Source organism: Emydura macquarii, unplaced genomic scaffold, assembly GCF_026122565.2.
Source record: "Emydura macquarii macquarii isolate MOO-44397 ecotype Brisbane River unplaced genomic scaffold, CSIRO-AGI_Emac_v2 contig_1119, whole genome shotgun sequence".
Classification (NCBI taxonomy): Eukaryota; Metazoa; Chordata; order Testudines; family Chelidae; genus Emydura; species Emydura macquarii.
Genome location: NW_027131256.1, coordinates 7,796,870 through 7,817,475, shown reverse-complemented (window position 1 = coordinate 7,817,475; position 20,606 = coordinate 7,796,870). Strand labels below are relative to the sequence as shown.

Here is a 20,606-nt window from a genome sequence, read left to right as displayed (position 1 = left end):
ATGCCAGCCAGTAACTGCCTCAACTAATGGCCCCATTCAGGCCATTTTAAATAAAAAGAAGTTTTATTGGCTACTGTACAGAAATGGGGCGGGGGGTGGGGAGGGCTAGATTGTCTGCCTCTTTTGTGCTGTTCTGGTGTAAGGTTGTGGTAACACAGTGATGAATCAGGTCTTAGGGAGTCAAAGCTGGTATGATAGCCATGTTGAAGTCAGTGAGGTATAAGGAGGTGTCAGTTACACTGACTTAAAGAAGATGTAAATTATACCAGCATCAATTCTTTCTAATTTCTTAGTTCACCTCTGAATTCAGCCTGTTAAGCATGCTTGTATGAGCATGAAGCCAGATACGAGAAATGGCCCTCCCTCCAATAGCGTACACTCTCCCCTTCCTTTCTTTTTAGTCTGCTTTTGTTTTTTCAGTCTGTGAATACAGAAAGAGGCAAAATGAGAGAAGAGTGGGAAAATGTGCAGTGAAGGCCTGTGGCCTGAAAGCTTTCAGGACAGAACAACGTATCAGTCCTGCCACTGTCCTTTGACCCTGAGAAGTGCTGCAGAAGGGGAAGGGTTAGAACTACCTGTGACACTGTGGGATCTCATCTGTATTCTCTATTTCCCTGAAACAGTAAAAATTAACTGGCAAAGACACGAGGTGCTTGAATGGCTAAAGTAATCTAGACAAGCTGTCTGCTTTTCCATGTAATTCAGCCAGTCTGTACTACAATAGAGTATAGAACTATAACTGGAACTCCTTTGCTGTTCTCTTGGCATCTAGAGTTGGAATATGCTGGTGATAAGCGTAGGAGAATGATGATCTGTCAGAATCGTGAGCCTTTATTCTACCAAGACTTCCTGTATCTAGGAAATAGGGTCTGCATATTTTTTTTATTTTATTTCTTAAAAAGTTTCTGGTCCCCCTTCCCTCCCCCCCCCGGATGCATGGTGGCAAGGTGGTGTTGTCTTCCTCATTGTCACTGCTAAATTTGGAATTAAAATAGACTCTCAAATAGAATCAGCCAGGCACAGGTCAGCCACACACTCTTTATAGTTACTTTAGAAAAAGGGGCTGCTGCTACTCCTTACCGATTTTAAGGTGAGCTCTTTAAGGTGGACTGTTCAGTCTTCTATGCAAAGCCACATCAAACACCCAATATACAACTGTACAGATACCAAGAATACTACTGCTTGTGAGAGCAAGGATATCCTTGCAGTGTGTGTGACCTCAAGCAGAGGTGTCAGGTGGCCGCCTCAAGACACCAAGCTTCCATTACCACTATGATTTTTTCAGAATATGGGGGAAATTGGATTGAGAGTTGCCTCCCCCCTCCAGCCCAACTGCAGGAGGGAAGAGGCTGCATCTTCCTGAGTCTATGGAAGTTCCTCCCAAAGAGTAGGGCAGCGACGTGCTGGCTTAAGTGTAAGACCATGACTGGAGCGAGGCAATAGCAAAACAAATGATTTGTGTTACTATTCAATGCCTAAAGGATCTCACTGGTTCCTTGTAATGTGGAAACTTTGCTTGTTTGAGCTGGCCTTGTAGCTTAAGTTCCCGATGACATGGAACTTCATGGTGATCTTTCAAACATAACTATCCAAACAAGGGGAAGTTGTTGCTCATATCAGTTATCACAGGATTCCCCTAAGCGTCTCACCAGAGTTTGAGGGCAGGAAGCCTAAATTAGGACAACTTTGTTAATTTAGTAAAGTGGAGTTTGAGTCATCTGCAGTTAAATGTAACCACTGCCTGTTATTGCTGTAAAATGTTCTCTGCGTTGTCTTTTCTGAAACACGCTCACTATGGCCCCTGTGGTTTGTTTTGCGTCAAGAATGAGTTCCTCCACCCACCCCAAAGCTCTTTCCCCTTCCCCCCCCAACTCGAGCTGCAGTGTTTTCACAGTCACAACACTCTCCAGAGCAAGCAGCTGCTTTTTTTATGACTCTCTGGCAGCATGGGTTATCCTCTTCTTCTGGGTCAGCTGCTGTGGCATATGGTTCCTCTCCTGCATGTTTCAGGTATAGTTCTAGGAGTTTGCTAGCTTCTTATGATTTCCTATAAGTTACTGCAGAGACTTGGGAGATGAGGGTCCTGGGGTCTATTCCTAATTCTGCCATTTGTTTGCTGTATGACGTTGGGCAAGTGAGTTTGACACCTCTGTGCTTCACTGGATGCTGGTGGCATCTGAAATTGATAAGGGAAACAGAGACAGACTTACTATTTTCCTGGGTTTTGGTTCCCTTTTCTTTTTTCCATCAGCTGCTTTCTTTTTAATCTTGCTCATTATAGGTATCACATAATGACTGTACAGCCACCTTGCTGGCTCTGTCCCAGCCATTTGGTAATATAACTAGTGCTAATCGACACGGGCTTATGGAAAATATATCTTGTCAAATGAACTTAATATCTTCTTTATGATGAGATTACAAATTTGGTTGATAAAACTAATAGTTTTGATGTAATATACTTAGACTTCTGTATGGCATTAGATTTGATGCTGCACGACACTTTGATTAAAAAAACTGGAACGAAACAAAATCAACATGGCATACACTAAATGGATTAAAAACTGAGTAACTGAGAGACCTTAAAATGTAATTGTAAATGGAGAATCCCCGTCAAGCAGATGTGTTGTGTTTTTTTGTTTAGTGGGGTCCTGCAGGAATAGGTGCTTGGTCCTCTGCTATTTAACATTTTGACCAAACACCTGAAGAAAACCTAAAATCATTACTGATAAAGTGTTCTCTGTCCTTTTCATTATATACCATTCCCCCAATCTCTGTCATCTTCAATCTAGATTGTTTGGTAAACTGGACATAAGCAAACAATATGCGTTTCAATACAGCCAAAATCATACATCTTGGAAGAAAGAATGCAGGCCATACTTAACTTTTGTGATGTTATTAATAGCACCTTTCATTCAAAGGTTTTAGAGCAGGATGAAATTGTCAGGCTGGTTTTTTGTTTGTTTGTTTGTTTGTTTGTTTTTGGCCAAAAAAATGCACATTTTGGTTGACCAATACGATTCATGAATTCAGGTCAGTTTTGGAGAACTGTGTTGGGTTGGTTTTTTTGTTTTTTTTTTAAATCAGAAATGTTGAAATATTCCAAAACAAAATATCTTTCCGAAACAAAAAGTCAAAATGTTTTCATTTTGGAATTTCCCTCAATTTTAGGTTAAAATGTTTAGAAATTTTAAAAACCTCAAAATCAAAACAAAATAAAACTTTTTGGTTCACTGTCAATTTTGGAACACTTTTGTTTTGGGCTGAAACAAAAAGAATGTTTGTTTTTCAGATCTGCGCCTGAACTGAATATTTAATTATTTGGACAGCCCTCATGTCCAAGCACTTTACTAATTAATTATTTAAACCGCACAGTAACTCAATTAGAGATGTATTATTATTCTTGGTTTACAGGTGGGTAAACTGAGGCACAGGGAGGTTAGGTGACTTACTTGAGGCCACACAGGAAGTTAGTAGGAGAGCTAGGAACAGAATCCAGGAGCCGTTACTTGGTCCTTTTGCTCTAACCACAATGCCTGCACCAATCTAAATGGGCGAGTGACTGTACAACTAGATTTTGCATCTGTTTTTAGTGTCCTGTGAGATGGTGAGGACAGGAAGGGGTATTGGGGTATGAGGAAGGAGAGTTAGTACTGGGAACATGAACTAATGGAATGAATCACCTCGTTTATTATTATTATTTTTTGTTTTGTTTTAAAAAATCAAACTTACCTGTACACTCAAAGAGACTTTCATCCCATACAAAAGTGTGAATTGCTCTAGCAGATCAAACTATGGGATCATCTAAGTCGGTATCATTTCACCAGCAGCATTCTGTACATAGTGCTTAAAAGGTAAGAAGAAACTGGCCACAGTTCCCCCACCCCCAAAATATTTGAAATCTGGCTTTTCCCAAATTCCAGGCCAAAGAAGGCTGGATAATTTAAATGTGAGTTTTGGATAAGTACCTGGATATTTGACTACTAATCTGAAACTTTTGGGATGTTTGTATATGGCAGTTGCATCCAGCCGTATGAGCATATCTTTGTCTTCCCTGACCTGGTGAGAATCCTCCCTCCTTTACTGAGGAGAGACAGCAATTTGGTCTTTTATTATTCAATCCTGCGCTTCCATACATTGCTCCACCAGAGCCCTGCCCTTCTGGGACCATCTTCCCTTAGGGTGAGAGAAGAATTCTCTTTCTTCCCAGGTATATTTCTTTCCTGCTTGGGTTTTGATGGGTTTATCTGATTTCAATGACCACAGTTAAGTGGGAATGTAGGTAACCAAACTAACTTTCTCTCTCACAGGATTTTGGGGAGCCCTACTCTGCATCTCTCATGACTGTGCTTTTGGTTTGCTGTCTTCCAGGGGACACAACTGAGAAAATTCTAACATCTGGGAATATTTCTGCAGCTGAAAACAGCAACATCACCCTGCAGTGTCATCTCTCTTTGACTGATGCCATTGTGTCGCAGGTGAACTGGAACCAGTGTAACAAAGTCATGCTTGCAGTTTACCTAAACAAAGATAAAGCCGTGGTCCAGTCAGCCTTCACTGAGAAAGTATCGCTGGCAGCAGAGTATGGGATAACAATCCACTTCTTAGGAGTCAATGACACTGGGGATTATTGCTGTCAGTTTCACACCTTCCCTTATGGGATATACGAAGGGAGAATCTTTCTAAAAGTGAAAGGTGAGCCAAAAAAACGACAGATAACTCAGATATATGGAGTGTGGGTAAAATTTTCCAAAGCACCTAGGTGACTCAGGGCTTGCCTACGTGGGGCTTTATTTCAGAATAGCTATTTCTGTTCAACTCCATGCGTGATTGCTCATACTCCAGAATAAGGCACTGTTTGGAAGTGGATTAAGCTAATTCATAATCAAACACTCTTATTCCAGATTAAGAGCATCCACACAAGGAGTTAATCAGGAATAGTGAAACTGCTTTAAATTCACATGCCACCTTATTCTGGATTAATTTTTGTGCATAGAAAAGCCTATAGGAGAAGAGCTGCGTGAATAACTGATTTTTCAGTTTGCTGGCTATACAAAAAGTTGATGAACCAAAAAGTAGAAGAAAAAATTCATTTCAGGTCAATTGAAACTTTTTGTTTGACTGAAAATGAAATGTTTAGGTTTTGAGCTTTGTTAACCTCTAAAAAAAAATAAAATTGAAGTAAATTTTGAAACAAAAAGTTGTTTTGGATAAAAAAGGGGAAATGTTTTGTCTTGACATTTCAAAATGAATTTTTTTTTTGATTGAAACAATTTTTGAACATATCTTCCTGAAATGTTTGTTGATTCAAATCTACATTTTTCAGTGAAAAAAAAAAGTGCTAACTGAAAAATTGTACCCATTTCTATTAAGGAGCCTAGCAGTGGTGATTTGGGCACTTTTGAAAATTTGCCCCTTTCGGCACTTTTGGCAGTTTTATTCTGCAATTGAAGAATGAGCACCATCCAAAACAGTCTCTCCCTTTCCCTAGAAAAGATTCATTTTATGGGTGAAATGTCCAAAAATTACTATTTTTAACATTTACCTTTTGCCTCTGTTAATTGTAAATTATATCATTAAAACTGAAAAGTTTTAAGATCTAATTTACTTTTCATCACTTTTGTGGTTTGTGTATGGTGTGTTTACTTTTTGCACTTGCTAGATTGGTCAAAATCACTTTCTGTTTATGGTCAATTTCACTTACCATTTCTCCTTCAACTAGCCCAATGCTCTGCCAAATCTGTTTACTCGAATTACAAAAGCAAGGGTGGCCTAGTGGCTGTTAGAGATTAATGTATTTAGAGGGACAGAGAGAGACAAAGTGATTTGTGACTTTGGCTCTAATAATACTACTTGACCATACAGGGAGTTTGATGGTTAATTAGGACCAAATTCTACCCTTAATACAAAGGGGCAATTCTCTCTGTAGGGGCTTGATGCTGTTGAGGATAGGGGAGAAAGCATACAGTAGCTAGAGGAGGCTGGAGGGTTAGACACTTGTTGAGACCAAGGAATACCACTTACAATTCCTTAGAGCTAGAAGTTAGACTTCCAGGGTGGTAACTGCAGGATCTCTCTTCTTTACTTCTTAGCAGATTGATACCAGGTTTGCCTCCTTTTTCCACCCTGCTCTCCCCACCCAATCCTTTGGTATCCCGTTCTCCATGGCTTTCCAAAAACAATTGTCACTTGGTAAGAATAATGCAATAGTCAATAACTACCAGCAATCCTGTTGGCCTTCCAGGGTTTGTATCTCAGGACACAGTTATTTATTAACGTGTAAATAGGAAGACCCCTTAGGTTATTAAAATATCGGCTTATGGCAGGCAATCTACCAAAATGAGATTTGGAAAAAAAAAATGTTTTTTGTAACATTTGGACAGGTTGCTTTTGTGTCTCACCGAAGGTTGGTTTTATAGTCCAGATTTAATTCAGGTACTTCACTACCAGCCGATTCTGCAGTGGGCTGAGCGCTTCTCCTATCGCGTGCTGAGCACATTCAACATAGGAAGAGGCTCTCCACCGAAGTGTTTGTGCATGTGTGTAGCAGTGATCTGGAGTAAGAAAGACTTGTTGGTACAGTCTTCAGCAATGCCTCGTCTCACTGAGATGCTCTGCTTACACTGGCTCAGGCTGTAGGATTTAATGTCCTGAGCTTGATACAGCATATCTTTGATTTATAATATGCGTGAAATAATTACTCCTCCAAGGGGCATTTATATTCACCAGGTGTTACCTCAGCATTGTTTAAGATGAAACCAGTTGGAGGAAGATCCGGACTGTCCTGAGGAATAAGGAGGTAGAGAACTCTCCCATCAGGGCCAGCATAGGAGGGGTTCTTTGTCAAACCTGGACACCTGGGACCTGATTCTGATTTCATTAAAACAACTGTTATTGAGGAGTAACTCTCCTGAAGTCAATGGTGTTACACTAGTGTAAAATAAGTGGGAGATTAGCGTCAGGCCTGAGGATCTCAGCTGCATCCTTGTACTCCCTTCTGCATGCATTTGGTGGATGTGAGCATGGGAGATTTTAATGCCAAACTCACATTTCTCTTCAGTGCATGCCTCTTCGCTTAATTTCAGAAGCCCCAGCGGAGACACCTCTTTGGAAGAACCTTCCATACATCATCACCAGCGTGATATTGGGAGTTCTGCTTATAGTGTGTTTCACAGTCTGGATCCTCAGGAGCAAGGTAACCAGAAGTTAGTCCCAATAAGGTAACCAGATCCCCTTCACCCTTCTCCTGTTCCCTTTCTTGGCTAATTGAATCAATAATTACATTGATTGGCTTAAACATAAAGATGCAGAGTAACTTTGATGGGAAACACGGAATCTAAGTGGACAGATCTCTGCTGACCCTAACGCTAGCGGTCACTTAACGTTGCCCTTCCTCGTATATTGACCTTAAACTGGCTCTGCTGCCCACACCTCTCAGGAACTTGCTTGATTTGGCTGAATTTTGAGCATCTGCTGAAAATTGCCCCACAGCATGGCCAAAAAAAATCATCCCAGCCTCAGAGCCTTAGTCACTCAGCAACCAGCTGAAAGTGAGGGCACTGCTGTGGCCCCCTAACTCCTCCCCCCAGGTGAGTGTAAGGGTACTGCTGACCACCCTAATACACCTGGGCTGTGTGTGAGGGAATTGCTCATATCACTCATCCCCTGACTGCTTGTGAAGAAGTGCCGTGGGTCCGTCTTCATTCCCATAGCTGAGGGTGAAGGCATAGTTCATGTTTCCCCACCCGGGCTAAGTGCGAGGGTGCATCTCAGCATCCCCTCTTAGATGAGTGTGAGGAAGCTTTTCAGAGCCAGCAGAGCATGGAGGTGTCTACTTGGTTCCCCTTTCTTTCTGCCGGGTTGCTGAGTGTGAAAGTGTGTCTCAGCAATCATTCCTCTTTTCTTTCACTAGCTACTATGTGGGCACCTCTCAACTCCTGGCAGAGTGGCCTGAGTGGGTCTGGCGAGGGTCTATGAGATTGCATTGCCGGGGGTCTGTCTGTCAAGGGTGAGGTTGTGCCTCAACCATGCCCATTAGACAAGCGTAAGGGCACATCTCAGGCCCCCTTCATGCCAACCTTCTCTTTACCCCTCCATAATCCACCCTCCTCTCGCTCTCTCCTTTGGGGAAAGAGGTGGGAAGATGGAGGAAATGTGAGCAGCTATTTAAACATAAGGATGAGCCTGATCTCAACCTTTGGATAGGAATCCTGCACAGACTCAGGGGAAGTCTGGATCTGAACAATGGGTCTTGGGGCCGTCTCTGGCTTAAAATGGTTGGAGGGGGGGGAAAAAAACCTTGTGGCTTTGTTTTGTAGAAACAAATTCAGAAGATCCATGTGCCACCCCATGTCCTGCAGAAGGCACCCTCTAGCTGCAGCATCGGGCAGGACTGCAACGCATCAAACCCCACCGCGGGCAGCTCAGCGCAGGCCAGGGTGGCATCTTCCAGCAGTGCGAGCGCACATGAGGAGTCTGATGATGGGCACGACTATTTCAACGTTCTGCGATACAAAAGCCAGCACAGCATAAGCACTGTGGTATAAATGGGGTAGCTGGGTGGAGAGGAGGGAATTGGGCTGTGGGGAAGCATAGCGGTTCCTGTATCAGTTGTTTTATTGAAATGTCTCTGCTTCCTCCTATCAAGTTCTGTAAAGTGGTCTGGCGGTTGGATGGGCAGGAGGAAGGGTTTATGATGGCAGTGGTGAAGACAGGGTGAAGACGTTTGTGAATGAATGAAGAATGAATGAAGCAAGAGATTGGGAATGGGCCTTTATCTTCTAGAGTTTTGTTCAAAATCCCACCCAGGCGGGTAGGGACCAAAAGCTGTTACTAACTGAAGGCTGCATGGAGGTCTCAGGCCAGTTTCTTAGGGACACCACGCCTCAACTGGAGGGGAAAAAACTGGTTCAGTAGAGAAGCAAAGTAATGCCTGAGCCGTGGGTATTGACCTCTCATCTATGGAGATGGTCTCTCCAGAGTAGAGCTGAAGAGCACAGGTTGGGGGGATGTGTGTGGGAATGGTGCCAACCCAGCTGCTTGGACTGTACTTGATCTGATGAATAAACAGAGGATTTCAGTCTCCAGAGCTGTCAATGCAGCACCATTCACTAGCGCCAGAATTTAGGCATGAAAATGGCTGCAGGGCAGGCCATTGCCACTCACTTTGCATTTGGGACTCGCTGGAGACTGGGAAGCAGCCTTTTGATCCCACAGGAACCTGCTGGTTAATGACATGCCTTGGGGTTCTGAGAAGCACTGGGATAAGTCCCTGGATTGCCGACGTGCCCACAAGGTGCAGATTTGCTAAATTGACCTTGTTCTGAGAAGAGCACCTCGTGTATGTAGAATGTCTGAAAAATCCTCTTTACTCCCATTAAAATGCTCTTTCAAACCCTGGTATGGGAATGATTATTCATGTATTTGTATGCGCTGGGACAGGCCCTCATCTTCTAGCCATGCTGTTGCAGTGCTAGGACTGTGGGGACGATTCTCATGCAGCCCATTGAGGGGAGGGGTTCCATTTCCAGGCTTATGAAAAGTGGAAGATATCGTGTCTTGAACTTTTAATCTTTTTAGGGCAAAACCAGAGAATTGAGGGGTGCATGTGTGTGTTTCCTAACTTTCACAAGAGGACACCTAAATTAGGATACCTTAGTTATGCATTTGGGTTCTCAGCTTAATCCAAGTACAGAACTGAGTGTCCTAAATTAAGCCTGCACATTTAATAGCGTGCTCTAGAGGTGAAACTGGGGTCCTGTTGGCGTCACTGTGAGTTTTGTTATTAATTGCAGTGGGACCAGGATTTGGCCAGGGATGTGAAAGAAAACTAAAATTGAGTTTGGGGAGGGAGGGCGGGTTAGGTTACGTACAGGCATCTACCTTCTCAACTCCTGCTTGGCCTTCCAGTGGCATCTCTAGCCTGGCAAATCTTATGCTCTGTCTTGAAGTCATGTTTATAGGCCTTTCCAGCATTTCTGCCTTTTTTATCAATGGAACATTGGGTTCAAGCTTGGCTTCGATGACGAATGAGTGAGTTTGGTGACCTTTGGCTTGTTTTGAGTAGTTTTATGCAAATCACTGAACCAAGATTTTGTAGCTCAGGACTGAAATATAGTGGCTGAATTATACGGCGGGGGGGGAAGGGTATATAATAGTCAAAGTTATTGAAGGTTAAGAATGAGATCCATTAGCTGATCTGTAAGGGATGCCAGGATAGGAATAGCAGGGCGGGGCTGCAGATCAGGACAGAGGAGCATTGGCAGAGCTGTGTGTGAAGAGCCAATGACTGTAATAGCAAGGGTGGCGCCAGGGTTACTTACAGTCTGCTCTTGTAATGGATTTAAAAAATATTATTTGATCAAAAAGCTTCTATTTTTACAAAGCCCTCTTCCCCCTACTTTATGATATTGTGCTTCCAGTCAGTGATTTTTCTGCTGTGTTACAGGGTCCGCTGGAGAAGGTTAGCCCCAGAGTCAATGTGGTCATACAGTGTGCCTATGTGGTTCTGTACCATCAATTGCAGGAGCGTGTCCTTTGTATCCTGTAGGAGGAAAATAAACCCACAGACACCTGCCAAGTTTTTTTTTACTTTTTTTTTTTTTTTTAATTATTCCTTCATATTCAAACTTCACAAACAGTGTGAACTTGTACAATACCTCAGAAAGTGAAACTTACAAAAAAAGTGCTGGGAACATTTAAAAAAAAAAAAAAAAAAAAAAACCAAAAAAACAAACAAACGAAAAAACAAACATCATTCTTAGCAACATCAATTACTCTTCCACACAAAACAGAAACCTTGTAAAATTTATTTCCGTATTTTAAGGCGTAATACTTCCGTATAAAGTATATGCAAGAGATAAAACTTCACAGTATTCCAAAATGTCACAATAATAATAATAATAATATAGTATAATGAAGCGCTACAGTTAATTTTCTTTTTTTCTTTTTTTTTTTTTTCTGTTTTAAATAACAAATACAAGTCACAGGTAAATATACGTGAGAAAAATACGAGGCTAATATTAAATGGCAGGTAAGGATACTCTCACTGTAAGAAAAAACTGGCAGGATGTGTGTATTCTATATTTTAAAGCACTTGATAGAAAAGGCGTATGCAAGGGTTTTGTTTTTTTAAACAATTTTCTGTTTGCTTGTTTGATAACTGACATACCATTTACAGAGTATAATAAGAGAAAAAAAAGGAACTCATAACCCCTCAAAACTTTTGACTTGCTCTCCATAGCTTCACAAACCACGTCTCTAGAGAGATCTGTGTAGCTGTGTGTGTGTGCGCATAAAGATACACACAGCCACAGCAACACACATTGGTAATGGCAAAGACCCGTCTCCTGAGGAGCAGCTCTGCCCACTGGGACCAAACCATGAAGTCTTTATTCTGGCATAACTGCCTCTGAAAGCAGTGAGGGCAGCTGCCTGGACAAAGACTGCAGGATTTAGGCTTGAATGCAATTTCTCATTCACTCAGCTTTGAATGATTGTTGGGAATTTCTTTGTTTCAAATAAGGAAATATCCCCCTTCCTCAGCCATTTATGAATTTTTAACTTTGTCCACCAAAAAGGGCAGAGACAGGTTAAGAAATTTCCCTCTAAATTCAAAACAATGCAATGAGGAATGGGAACATAGATGGAGCACCACACACACACACACACACACACACGAAAGATATCACAGCAGGGTGTGTGTGCGTGCGAGTGCACATGCAGCATTTCATAGAAAGGCCTGTGTGTATGTGGAATGCACGAGGCACACACACAGCCCTACCCTCACCCCTGCACACGTGTGTACATGTTAACAGCCAACAGGTAACAAAAAGACAGCAGATAGCATAACACATCAATAAGGTGCTCAAAGAAAAAAGGTGGCTACCACTCCTGGAATGGGAAGCCACATTAAGGTGCTTCAAAAAGTTTTTTTTCTTTCTCTTTTTTTTTTTTTTCGTTTCAGACATTAAAAAAAATCACTGATTTTGCATGTGGCGATTGAGAGCAAGGCCAAGAGTTTTGAGATTTCTGACATCTTTGATAAACAAGGGCTTTTTCAGGACACTCTTCGTTTTTGTGGGATTTTGTGTTTTTTTGCAGATTTAATTTAAAAAACCCCCAAAACAACCAAGCTGAGAATTGGTGTAGCACTTTTATTGGACTGAGATGGTTTTTGCCCAGTCATTCAGTTGCCTTCAGTTAGCACCGTTCCTTTTTATTCTGGTTACGACCCACACCTACTGTAGTTACTGAAAGTACAGAAAGAACCAAAGTCACTTGCAAGTAGCTGTTTTCATTTTTTGTGATGTGTTTCAAGAGCCCAACCGTAATTCCTCTGCTGCCTCTGTGTTTGTAAAGTATCTGGTTTTGTGATCTTAACTATAGACAGACTCTCTACTTAAGATTTGTGTGTCTGTGTCTAGGTGTGTCTGTGTGGATAGGGGTGTGTGTGTATGTATACACATAGTAGTCTATACATACACACCACACAGAGTATATTTTAACTGGAGATAAAGTGAACTGGGTTCAGACACTCATGCACTATCTTCCTCCTGTGTATTTGAAACAGTCTGGAGCATTGATATTTTTTTTTTTAAAGTGCATTTAAAGCAAAATAAATGGCATTCACGTACCCCATGGAAAACACTTACAGTAGTGGAAAAAGCTTAACTCAGCTAAACCTCCTTGGACTTGACAATGTCAACAGCAATGGGGCAATGGCAGGCCTCTGGATGGGCAACTACTTTTGGGCAAACTGCACTCCCGCCAGTATAGCAGCACCATTGGCGGGGAGGAGAGAGGGCAGCAATATTGCTCAAATTTGGAATGTTTTGAAATTTTCCAGATGGCATCAGTCCCACCATGGCGTCAGTTATTGATCTCTCCTCTGCCCGTGTATCTCACTGATGAACAAGTTGACTCTTCCCTCAGTTTGTGTTATTTTTGAGGCTGAACTTGTGTGTGTGCATGTGTGTGTGCCAGCATCTATTAGGAATAAGGCACTGTAGACGTCACAACTTTACAAAAGATGGGGGGAAAAATCAGCCAACCAAGCCGTTTCCCACAATACTCTCCTCCCCTCATCAAAATATTGCATGTGATACAGTTTATTCTTGTGTACATTAACTGTGTTAAATGCAGGTCTTGGAAAAGAGTTTTAACCCAATCAGCACCAAAGACCTCTAGGAATGCACCCTTTGTCTCTACCCCCACCCACAATACATGCAATAATATGGGGAATAAATCCCTCCCCCCTCAATGCTCTAGAGCTTAACATTCAAGTAGAAATTTCAAGTCCTTGTCCAGAGTTAGCAACTATTGTTCCAAATAATTTTCAGGATGTTGTTAAGAAATTTTTGTATTTTTCTTTGTGTTTGTTTAGAACAACATTGTGGGAAATGTAGACCTATAATCCATCCCCTTTCTTGCTGAATCCACATTCCAATTGCAAACTTGTTTGTTATTGTAGGTTTGCTAAAGGAAAGGGAAGTGTGTGGATTCTAGCACTAATTCTTAAAATAAAAATCCCCATACTAAACATCCTGCTCCCCCCCCCAATGACCCTGACTATGCAACACGATAATACGTGGGGGACAGAAGGTCAGATTGTGGAGCTTACTAACTGACGCACTCCCTTTGAACAGTCTTTCTTTGAACAGTAGCAGTGATGTGATTGTAGCTCAGTTTTAATTACGCCAAAGAGCCATGGTATTTTCCATCTTTGGCCTGGGGACAGCACAGGTGTATAACAATGATGGGGTGGGGTTTGCTGACCCTAGGAATACTGCAATCAGCCCATCAGAAGCTACATGTGCTCTAGTCACTGTTATACCTTTCCACCTCTAAAAGACCCAGAACTCTATGAACTTCAAATCAACCACTGTTCTTGAGCCACCAGGCACCTTCCACTGGGTCACTGTGATACTAGTAAAGTAGAGAATGCTGTGGAAAGGATGCAAGTAAAGCAAGCAGTCAGCAGGGCTCTGGACTGGATTGATTTATAGTAAGGGAAGCATAAAAGTCCAAATTTAATCATTAGTCTACTAGCTTAGCCTTCGTCATTGCCATCACCCTCAGGATGAAGTGCGAGAACAGGGTCCTAAACTGCTAAAAATTATCAAAATGACACAAACTTTGGGCACAAAGCGGGCTGGCCATTTTTAGTGGGTTAAAAATCATTTGGATAAGGCCACAAACTTTTTCTTCTTCTTGTCACTGTAACTTTTTAAGTGGCATGAAGTTGGACCAAGAGCGAAATTGTTTCACTGTGCTAGGATGGGAATGGGAGTGGTACCCACCGCACATGCCCATTAAGATGGGATTGTGGGTAACGTGGGTGGTTATGGGAAGGGGGGAGAGGGAGGAAGGAATGTGTCTCCCTGGGAAGACCTGTGCATGTGTGTGAAGGGAAAAGATTTAATAAAATATCCCCCCTCCTGTTTTGCTGGATGCCAGTAGACAAGTAGCACTTTTGATAGCTTCCTCTGTCTCTTACGTGTGTAAGCTGAGTGGAGAAGGTTGGCTTAATTACAAAAGGGGGAAAAGAAGGCACATGATTTTTAGTCAGTCTTGACTGAACCCCATGTTTTGAAAGCAAGGGCAGTTTAGCTGGAAGGTGAAAAGTGCTTATTGGAACAGGTGCCCACAAAGTAGTAATTTGAGGGGGAAGAGAAAGTGGCAGAAAGGGAGACTAAAAGGCAGGAGAACTGAAGGCCACTGTTCAGCTTTCTGTCTGTTTGACAATCTCAAGATTTGGCTCTGTTATTGTCCAGAACAGAAAAGATTCTGGTTGCCTAGAATGTAGCCCAGTTACATATCTCCAGTTGATTATTACAGCTGTTGGTGTCTCCCCTTTCCCTTCCCTCCAACCTACTGAGCTTTTAGATCACAGCTTTACTATTACTTTAGCCCTCTTCTTTCTTTTCTTCAAAGCTGGAAACACGGAGAAGCTATGTGGCGATCTACAGCCTTTACCCCTCCAACTTAATAGATAGCCATTGCTCCCCACTGATGGAAGGCGGGAACGCCAAGGAAGCTGGACTTTGGTGGCCAAAAATACAACCCATCCCAGAGCCCTAGTTTACAGAAAGCAATTGGAAACAAAGTTACAGAGCCCAGAGGTCTCAGCTGGGTTGGTTGGTCACAAAGATCCAGGTGTGCTTACCTGGCAAGTTTGGGCTTGAACTTAGAAGAGCAGGGGCCTGGTTACTGAGAAACCGAGGTGTCATTTACAGACATGGATATGAGCACCGCTATTCTCACACAGCCCCTTGCATTCTAAGCCCCCCGCTTAGAGGTTGTAAGCCTCTCTTGTTCCTCACCCTGCTACAAGGAGAAGTAAAGCTGGTTGATCACAGCATAGAGCTCAAGGAGGCCACAATACAACTTTGCCTTTGATTTTCCAGCCTCTGTGTTTAAAACTTATGTGCTTCTGCCCCCCCACTCTCCCCCATCAGGCTCAACCTTGTCACCCATCTGCCCCTGAATTCACCTCATTCAGCAAGTCATAAGGTAGAGGAAGGGAATATAGGGTCACCAACAGCTCTATGAAGACACAGGGTGGCAAAATGCTTCAACACAAACTCACAGTCCAGTGTTTGTGACATTTCATAAATAACTTTCTTAAAAAAAAAATAACAAGAACAATCCCTTTACTTACTCATCTGAAACAATATTAACAGCAGTGGATACAAACTTCTTCTTGTAACAATTACAAAAAAACCCCAACAATACACTCCCCCAACTTCAACACATCTTGATTTTTTTTAAAACCTCAGAACTGCAGCATATCCTTAAGGGCAAACTTTTCAATTAGTTTTTTCTTTCTTTTCTTTTTTTTTTTTTTTTTTAAATAATGTCTTCACAAGAAAAAAAAAAATCCACAAAAGTCTTGTACCAAGAAAATGCATTCAAAAATAGAAAATATTACACAACAAAAATATGTACCCTTCCTTTCCAAATAAATCTTCACCAAAAATGTAGAAAAAAAATCTGACATCTTTTTTTCCTTTCCTAAGCATTTATCTTTCAGCGCAGGGCACAATTATTTATTGATTTAAAATGTATGTTTTTGCATAAAACATGGAAGATACAAACCAACTATTAGGACTGTGAAGTGACAAACAATGAATTCTGCCTTCTCCCCGTTCACATACCCTCCTTTGAAAACAAAACAGAAGAAAGCAAACATTTTAACACCTGATTTCCAGCCAGCAGGCTAGGAAAAATCATGAGCTGATGTGGGGAATCCAAAGATTCTGGCATGAGGGGAAATCATCTGCCTTTTAAAATGTATCATCTTTGTAATTTATTTCAACAGGATCTATTGTACCCAAGTGACAGGAACCATGCTGATGAGATATTGTTCAGGTCTGAATTAGCTGTAAAGAGAATAAGATGTTGAGAGGTTGTTCTATTTATTTTACTTGTAAAGGAACTTTGTAGCCATTTTAAAAGACAGAGAGGACATTCCCATATGCCCTGAAAGTGCAAAGGAGCGGGAGATATTTTTTGGATCAGAATAGTTAAATATGGAAAAAATTTACTGTTTTGAGTACTCAAAGTCCATTTTCCTGCAAGGGCAGGATCTCAACACCAGTGTCAGATCATATCAGTTATTACCAGCAGGACACAGCTGACGGTTGGCAGACAAAACATGCATAAATGGTGTACTCAGAACCCATTAACTCAATAGGGAGTGGGTTTTGCCTATGCTGAGCAACCTCCACTGGATATTATGCTAATAGGACACATAACCAAAAGACCATTCTGACTTCAATTAAAAAAATGGCTGTGGGGATTGGGGTGCCAAAGGGAAGGCTTGTTGTAGATTGAACACACATAACCAAATCCAGCCCTGGTGTAACTCACTTGACTTCTCTGCAAGCACATCTGCTTACAGCTGGGATGAGTTTGGCCATGTGAGTCTGGATTTCATAACTGTTGCCCAATCCTGGAAACTTTCTGTGCCAGGTACTCCAACTGCATTGGTGGGATCAATGACGCTGCTCTTGGCCCTTGTTTGATTGCGTTTGGTCTTTTTAGCTTCTATGTCCAGGGATCTTTTTAGAGGACATCCCCGAAATACGGAAAGAGTGTGTGTAGATTTTTCTTTGCCTGTTCCTTTTATGTGGGTGTGTGATTTCCTTTTTAAACAGTCAAATGTGTTCAATTTTACTTCCAGTGCATTTTTCTCAAAAATTCAAAATAAAAAAAAAAGGAAAAAAAAATTTCCTGTCCTTCAAAAGGGAAACAACAGACTGATAACAATACAATACAATACAAATCAGGCATGGTAAAAGACAATATGGTGTGCATCTGCAGTAACGAACAAAAATAATATATATATAAAAGAGGATACAAGCATGACTGAGCAGCAAAACCTATCTAACCCCACTACTGGGAGACTAGTGAGCACTGGCTGAGCAATAGGTAAGGCTACGCTTAGATTTCTAACTTAACATGATTAACCATTGCTTCTCGCTCACCTTTTCTTTCTAATTGTCACCTTTGACTCACTGGTCTCATATGTCTAGAAACTGATTTTTCTTTTCTTTTCATTTTTTTTTTTTTTGGTCTGCAGAAGAATGACATGTTAATAACAGCAAAATAAAAACCAACTTCTCTTGAGAGGTTGGAAACATATCCACGGCACGGAAGAGCAAAGACAGAACAGTTGGCTTCAGTTTTTAAAACATGGGCGACAGCAGAGACTGAGCAAAACAATCCAATAATCTAGGAGAGGCAAGCAGCGGAAGCTACAGGCCTCCCTGCAAACTAAGCCTGGCCTCTAGATCTTGCTGCAGTCCTTGAGGACTTCAGCAATCCAGTCACAACTCAGCATAGTAGCTTCTGTCGTTTGGACCAAAAACTTATCTGTCATCCACTTACCACTAATCACACTGCTGGTTTGATGGAAAACCAAAAAGGGAGGTGGGAGGGAACAAAACACCAAGACATGTACATAGGACCAAGACCAAGTTTTTGGTCTCCTTGATAGCCTTTAAAACCCATCAGGCCAGTGCAGAACTTGGACTGTCTAACAAGAATTTGAGTGGCGCTGGAGGGCCTGTCTGGAGTTCTGGATCCAAACTAAGACTGCACTAGACAGTGTGACTATTTGAGATTTCTCAGCCTTTTCCTTACAGGGGATGATTACTCTGGGGAAATGTGCAAGGTCACCCTACTAGCACCATCTCTTATTTTTCCAGGGACAGAGATGCAAACCACCGGACCAGCCACCAGAAATGCATTCCCCCATAAGCTGAGATAGAGAGCTGTTACTATGGTGCTATAATATTTTCTGGGCCTTTTCGGTTCTGATACATCTGAAAAGTGTCATTTTCATTTCCCCCATCCCTCTTCACAGTTAAGGTGTCAAATTACTGCTCGCAGGGCCATTATAGTGCAAACAGCATCAGCCTCTTATTGAACCATAGCTATGCCACACAGTTCTGGACAGAATGCATCCATAGTGTTTCTCAATGACTAAGAAGAGAAAATATATAAACAAGCCAATGATTAACTTGAAAGGTGCAGTTCTGTTTTGGAGCTAACCAACCGAGCAATGCCATTTGGGTTTAAGAGAAAAGAAGTACGATGACAACTGGAGAAGTATTGTGGAAAAATAGTGTTTCTTCATTTGGAGATGACATTAAATTATGTGGCATCTCTAGCTGTCAATACTTGTTTTGGATTCTTAATATAAACCTCAAATTATCCTTAGTTTCTCACTCAAGCGTTGTCAATAGCAGGCTTTGGAACCGTGCTGGAAAATTTTGTTCTGTGTTTAAACACAGTTCTGGTTTCATACATGCTGGGCTAACCACGTAAATGGGAACAACCTATTTTAAAAACATTACAAATAAACCATCGTGCTCAAGCCCAAGGTGGGACCTGATTGAGCGGTTGGCACTATGAATGACCTTGGCTTGAATGGGGCTTTCAAAAGCAGTTTTAAAATAGTCTGGTTCTCATTTACAAGGACTAGCCAAATGTTGGTTGAAACTGGTTTGGCTGGAATCAAGTTTAAACTGAATTCAAACCCAGTTTTTCAGCATGGATCTCAAAACAGAACTAGATTAGTTCATGGATAGGTCCATCAATGGCTACTGGGCAGGGATATAAACCATGCTCTGAAGTGTCCCTAGCCTCTGTTTGCCAGAAGCTGGGACTGGGCAACAGGGGATGGATCACTTCATGATTACCTGTTCTGTCCCTCTGAAGCACCTAGCATGGGCCACTGTCGGAAGACGGGACACTGGGCTAGCTGGACCATTGGTCTGAACCAGTATGGCCGTTCTTATGTTCTTAAGCCAAGTGGGGATAGAGCCTTTAATTCTCCAGTTTGCATTACTTGTTAGCATCTAGTGCAAAATGTCATCTTATCACAGCATTGCAGGCACGCAGTGTTCTACCCCCTGCCAAAAGATGACCAACTTCCAGTCAGACCTCATGGAAGGAGTTTGCAGCAATCAGCCAGAAGAACTCAAATTAAAGACGTTTGTTATTTTACCACAGCAGAAAGGCACTCTGGACACAGCAGGCTCAAGCAACTCTCCTCTTCCCTTTTTGTCAGTCATGGGACTGCCACTTTGACAATGGCAACATATGCAGTTGGCTTCACTACAGCAGAAGACATCTATAATTATTCTCTTCCAATCTTTACCAGAAAGAGTGGGTTAAAACTAACCAGTAGTTGGTACTTCTGGGCCTCCCTTCCAACAAAAACACACTTCCCCCAGCTGGAGTTGTTTCCTTCCAGAACACTGAGACAGACCTCCTCAACACTCCTCAGTCCTCGATCTTTTTCCCACATGAGGATGCTGGTCAGTCTCCTGCTGGGTTTGATCTGAAAGCAATTAGCCGTGCATTCTGATACACCCTGTTAAATAAGAGGTGACACCCCCCTTCGGACTGTAGGGTTCAGATCCAATCCTTCCTTAATTCACACCCGAGTGCCCGTGAAGGCAGAGATTAATCCAAGCCTTCCTTAATTCACACCCGAGTGCCCGTGAAGGCAGAGTGAAATTTGTTGGCTTGGGGAGATCTAGGGGGAGGATTTCAAGGGCACAAATGGCCAGTTAGTTAGGCACAAAACTCCCACTGAAAGTCAATGGGAAGTGGGTGCTCAACTCCCATTGTTGAGCCTTTGCAACCTTTAGTCTCTGAACATTTTGTGCTAAGAGTTGGCTGCTGCTCTACAGAACTGGAGCAGATGTTCTCATGTGCTTGCTCTTCTTCGTGAAGCTCAGAGTTTCCATACCTGGAGTTTCCATTTAATTTGATTAATTTCTACACTGTTGGCAGAGGCTATGCCCACTCAATTTTATTACACTGAATAGATTCGACACCATCTTTTCTGAGATTGTAGCCCACAGCAGTTACAGCAGGGATGAATCTGGCTACATCTTACTAACCATTCTTTTGTATTATGCTTATGAAAATCAAGGCATAGACTTACATCTTGACTACAAAGGTACAGTTCAGCTCAGGGTTCTGTTTGGTTCCAGCCAAAAACCTCTTAATCTTGGCTATTCACTTGAGGGCCACATGGAAGAATCTTAGAACGCTGATCACGTCAGCCATCTCGAAAGGAACTGATAAAT

General features: G+C 42.0%; 1 protein-coding gene across 4 annotated transcripts in view; it reads left to right on the top strand.

Annotated features, from left to right (window-relative positions):
* The window catches only part of TIGIT (T cell immunoreceptor with Ig and ITIM domains), a 59,949-nt gene extending 49,267 nt beyond the window's left edge, over nucleotides 1-10,682 (top strand). For 2 of the 4 annotated variants that reach the window (XM_067546072.1, XM_067546074.1), the window contains 4 exons: nucleotides 4,369-4,692; nucleotides 7,083-7,192; nucleotides 8,316-8,537; nucleotides 10,445-10,682. In XM_067546072.1, coding sequence (XP_067402173.1) covers nucleotides 4,503-4,692; nucleotides 7,083-7,192; nucleotides 8,316-8,537; nucleotides 10,445-10,546 — 624 coding nt within the window. In that variant the 5' untranslated portion in view covers nucleotides 4,369-4,502 and the 3' untranslated portion in view covers nucleotides 10,547-10,682. Of the gene's footprint in view, nucleotides 1-1,915; nucleotides 2,011-4,368; nucleotides 4,693-7,082; nucleotides 7,193-8,315; nucleotides 9,600-10,444 lie in introns of those variants that run through there. The other 2 variants (XM_067546070.1, XM_067546071.1) reach the window with 2 other exon arrangements.
* Nucleotides 10,683-20,606: the final 9,924 nt, after the last annotated feature.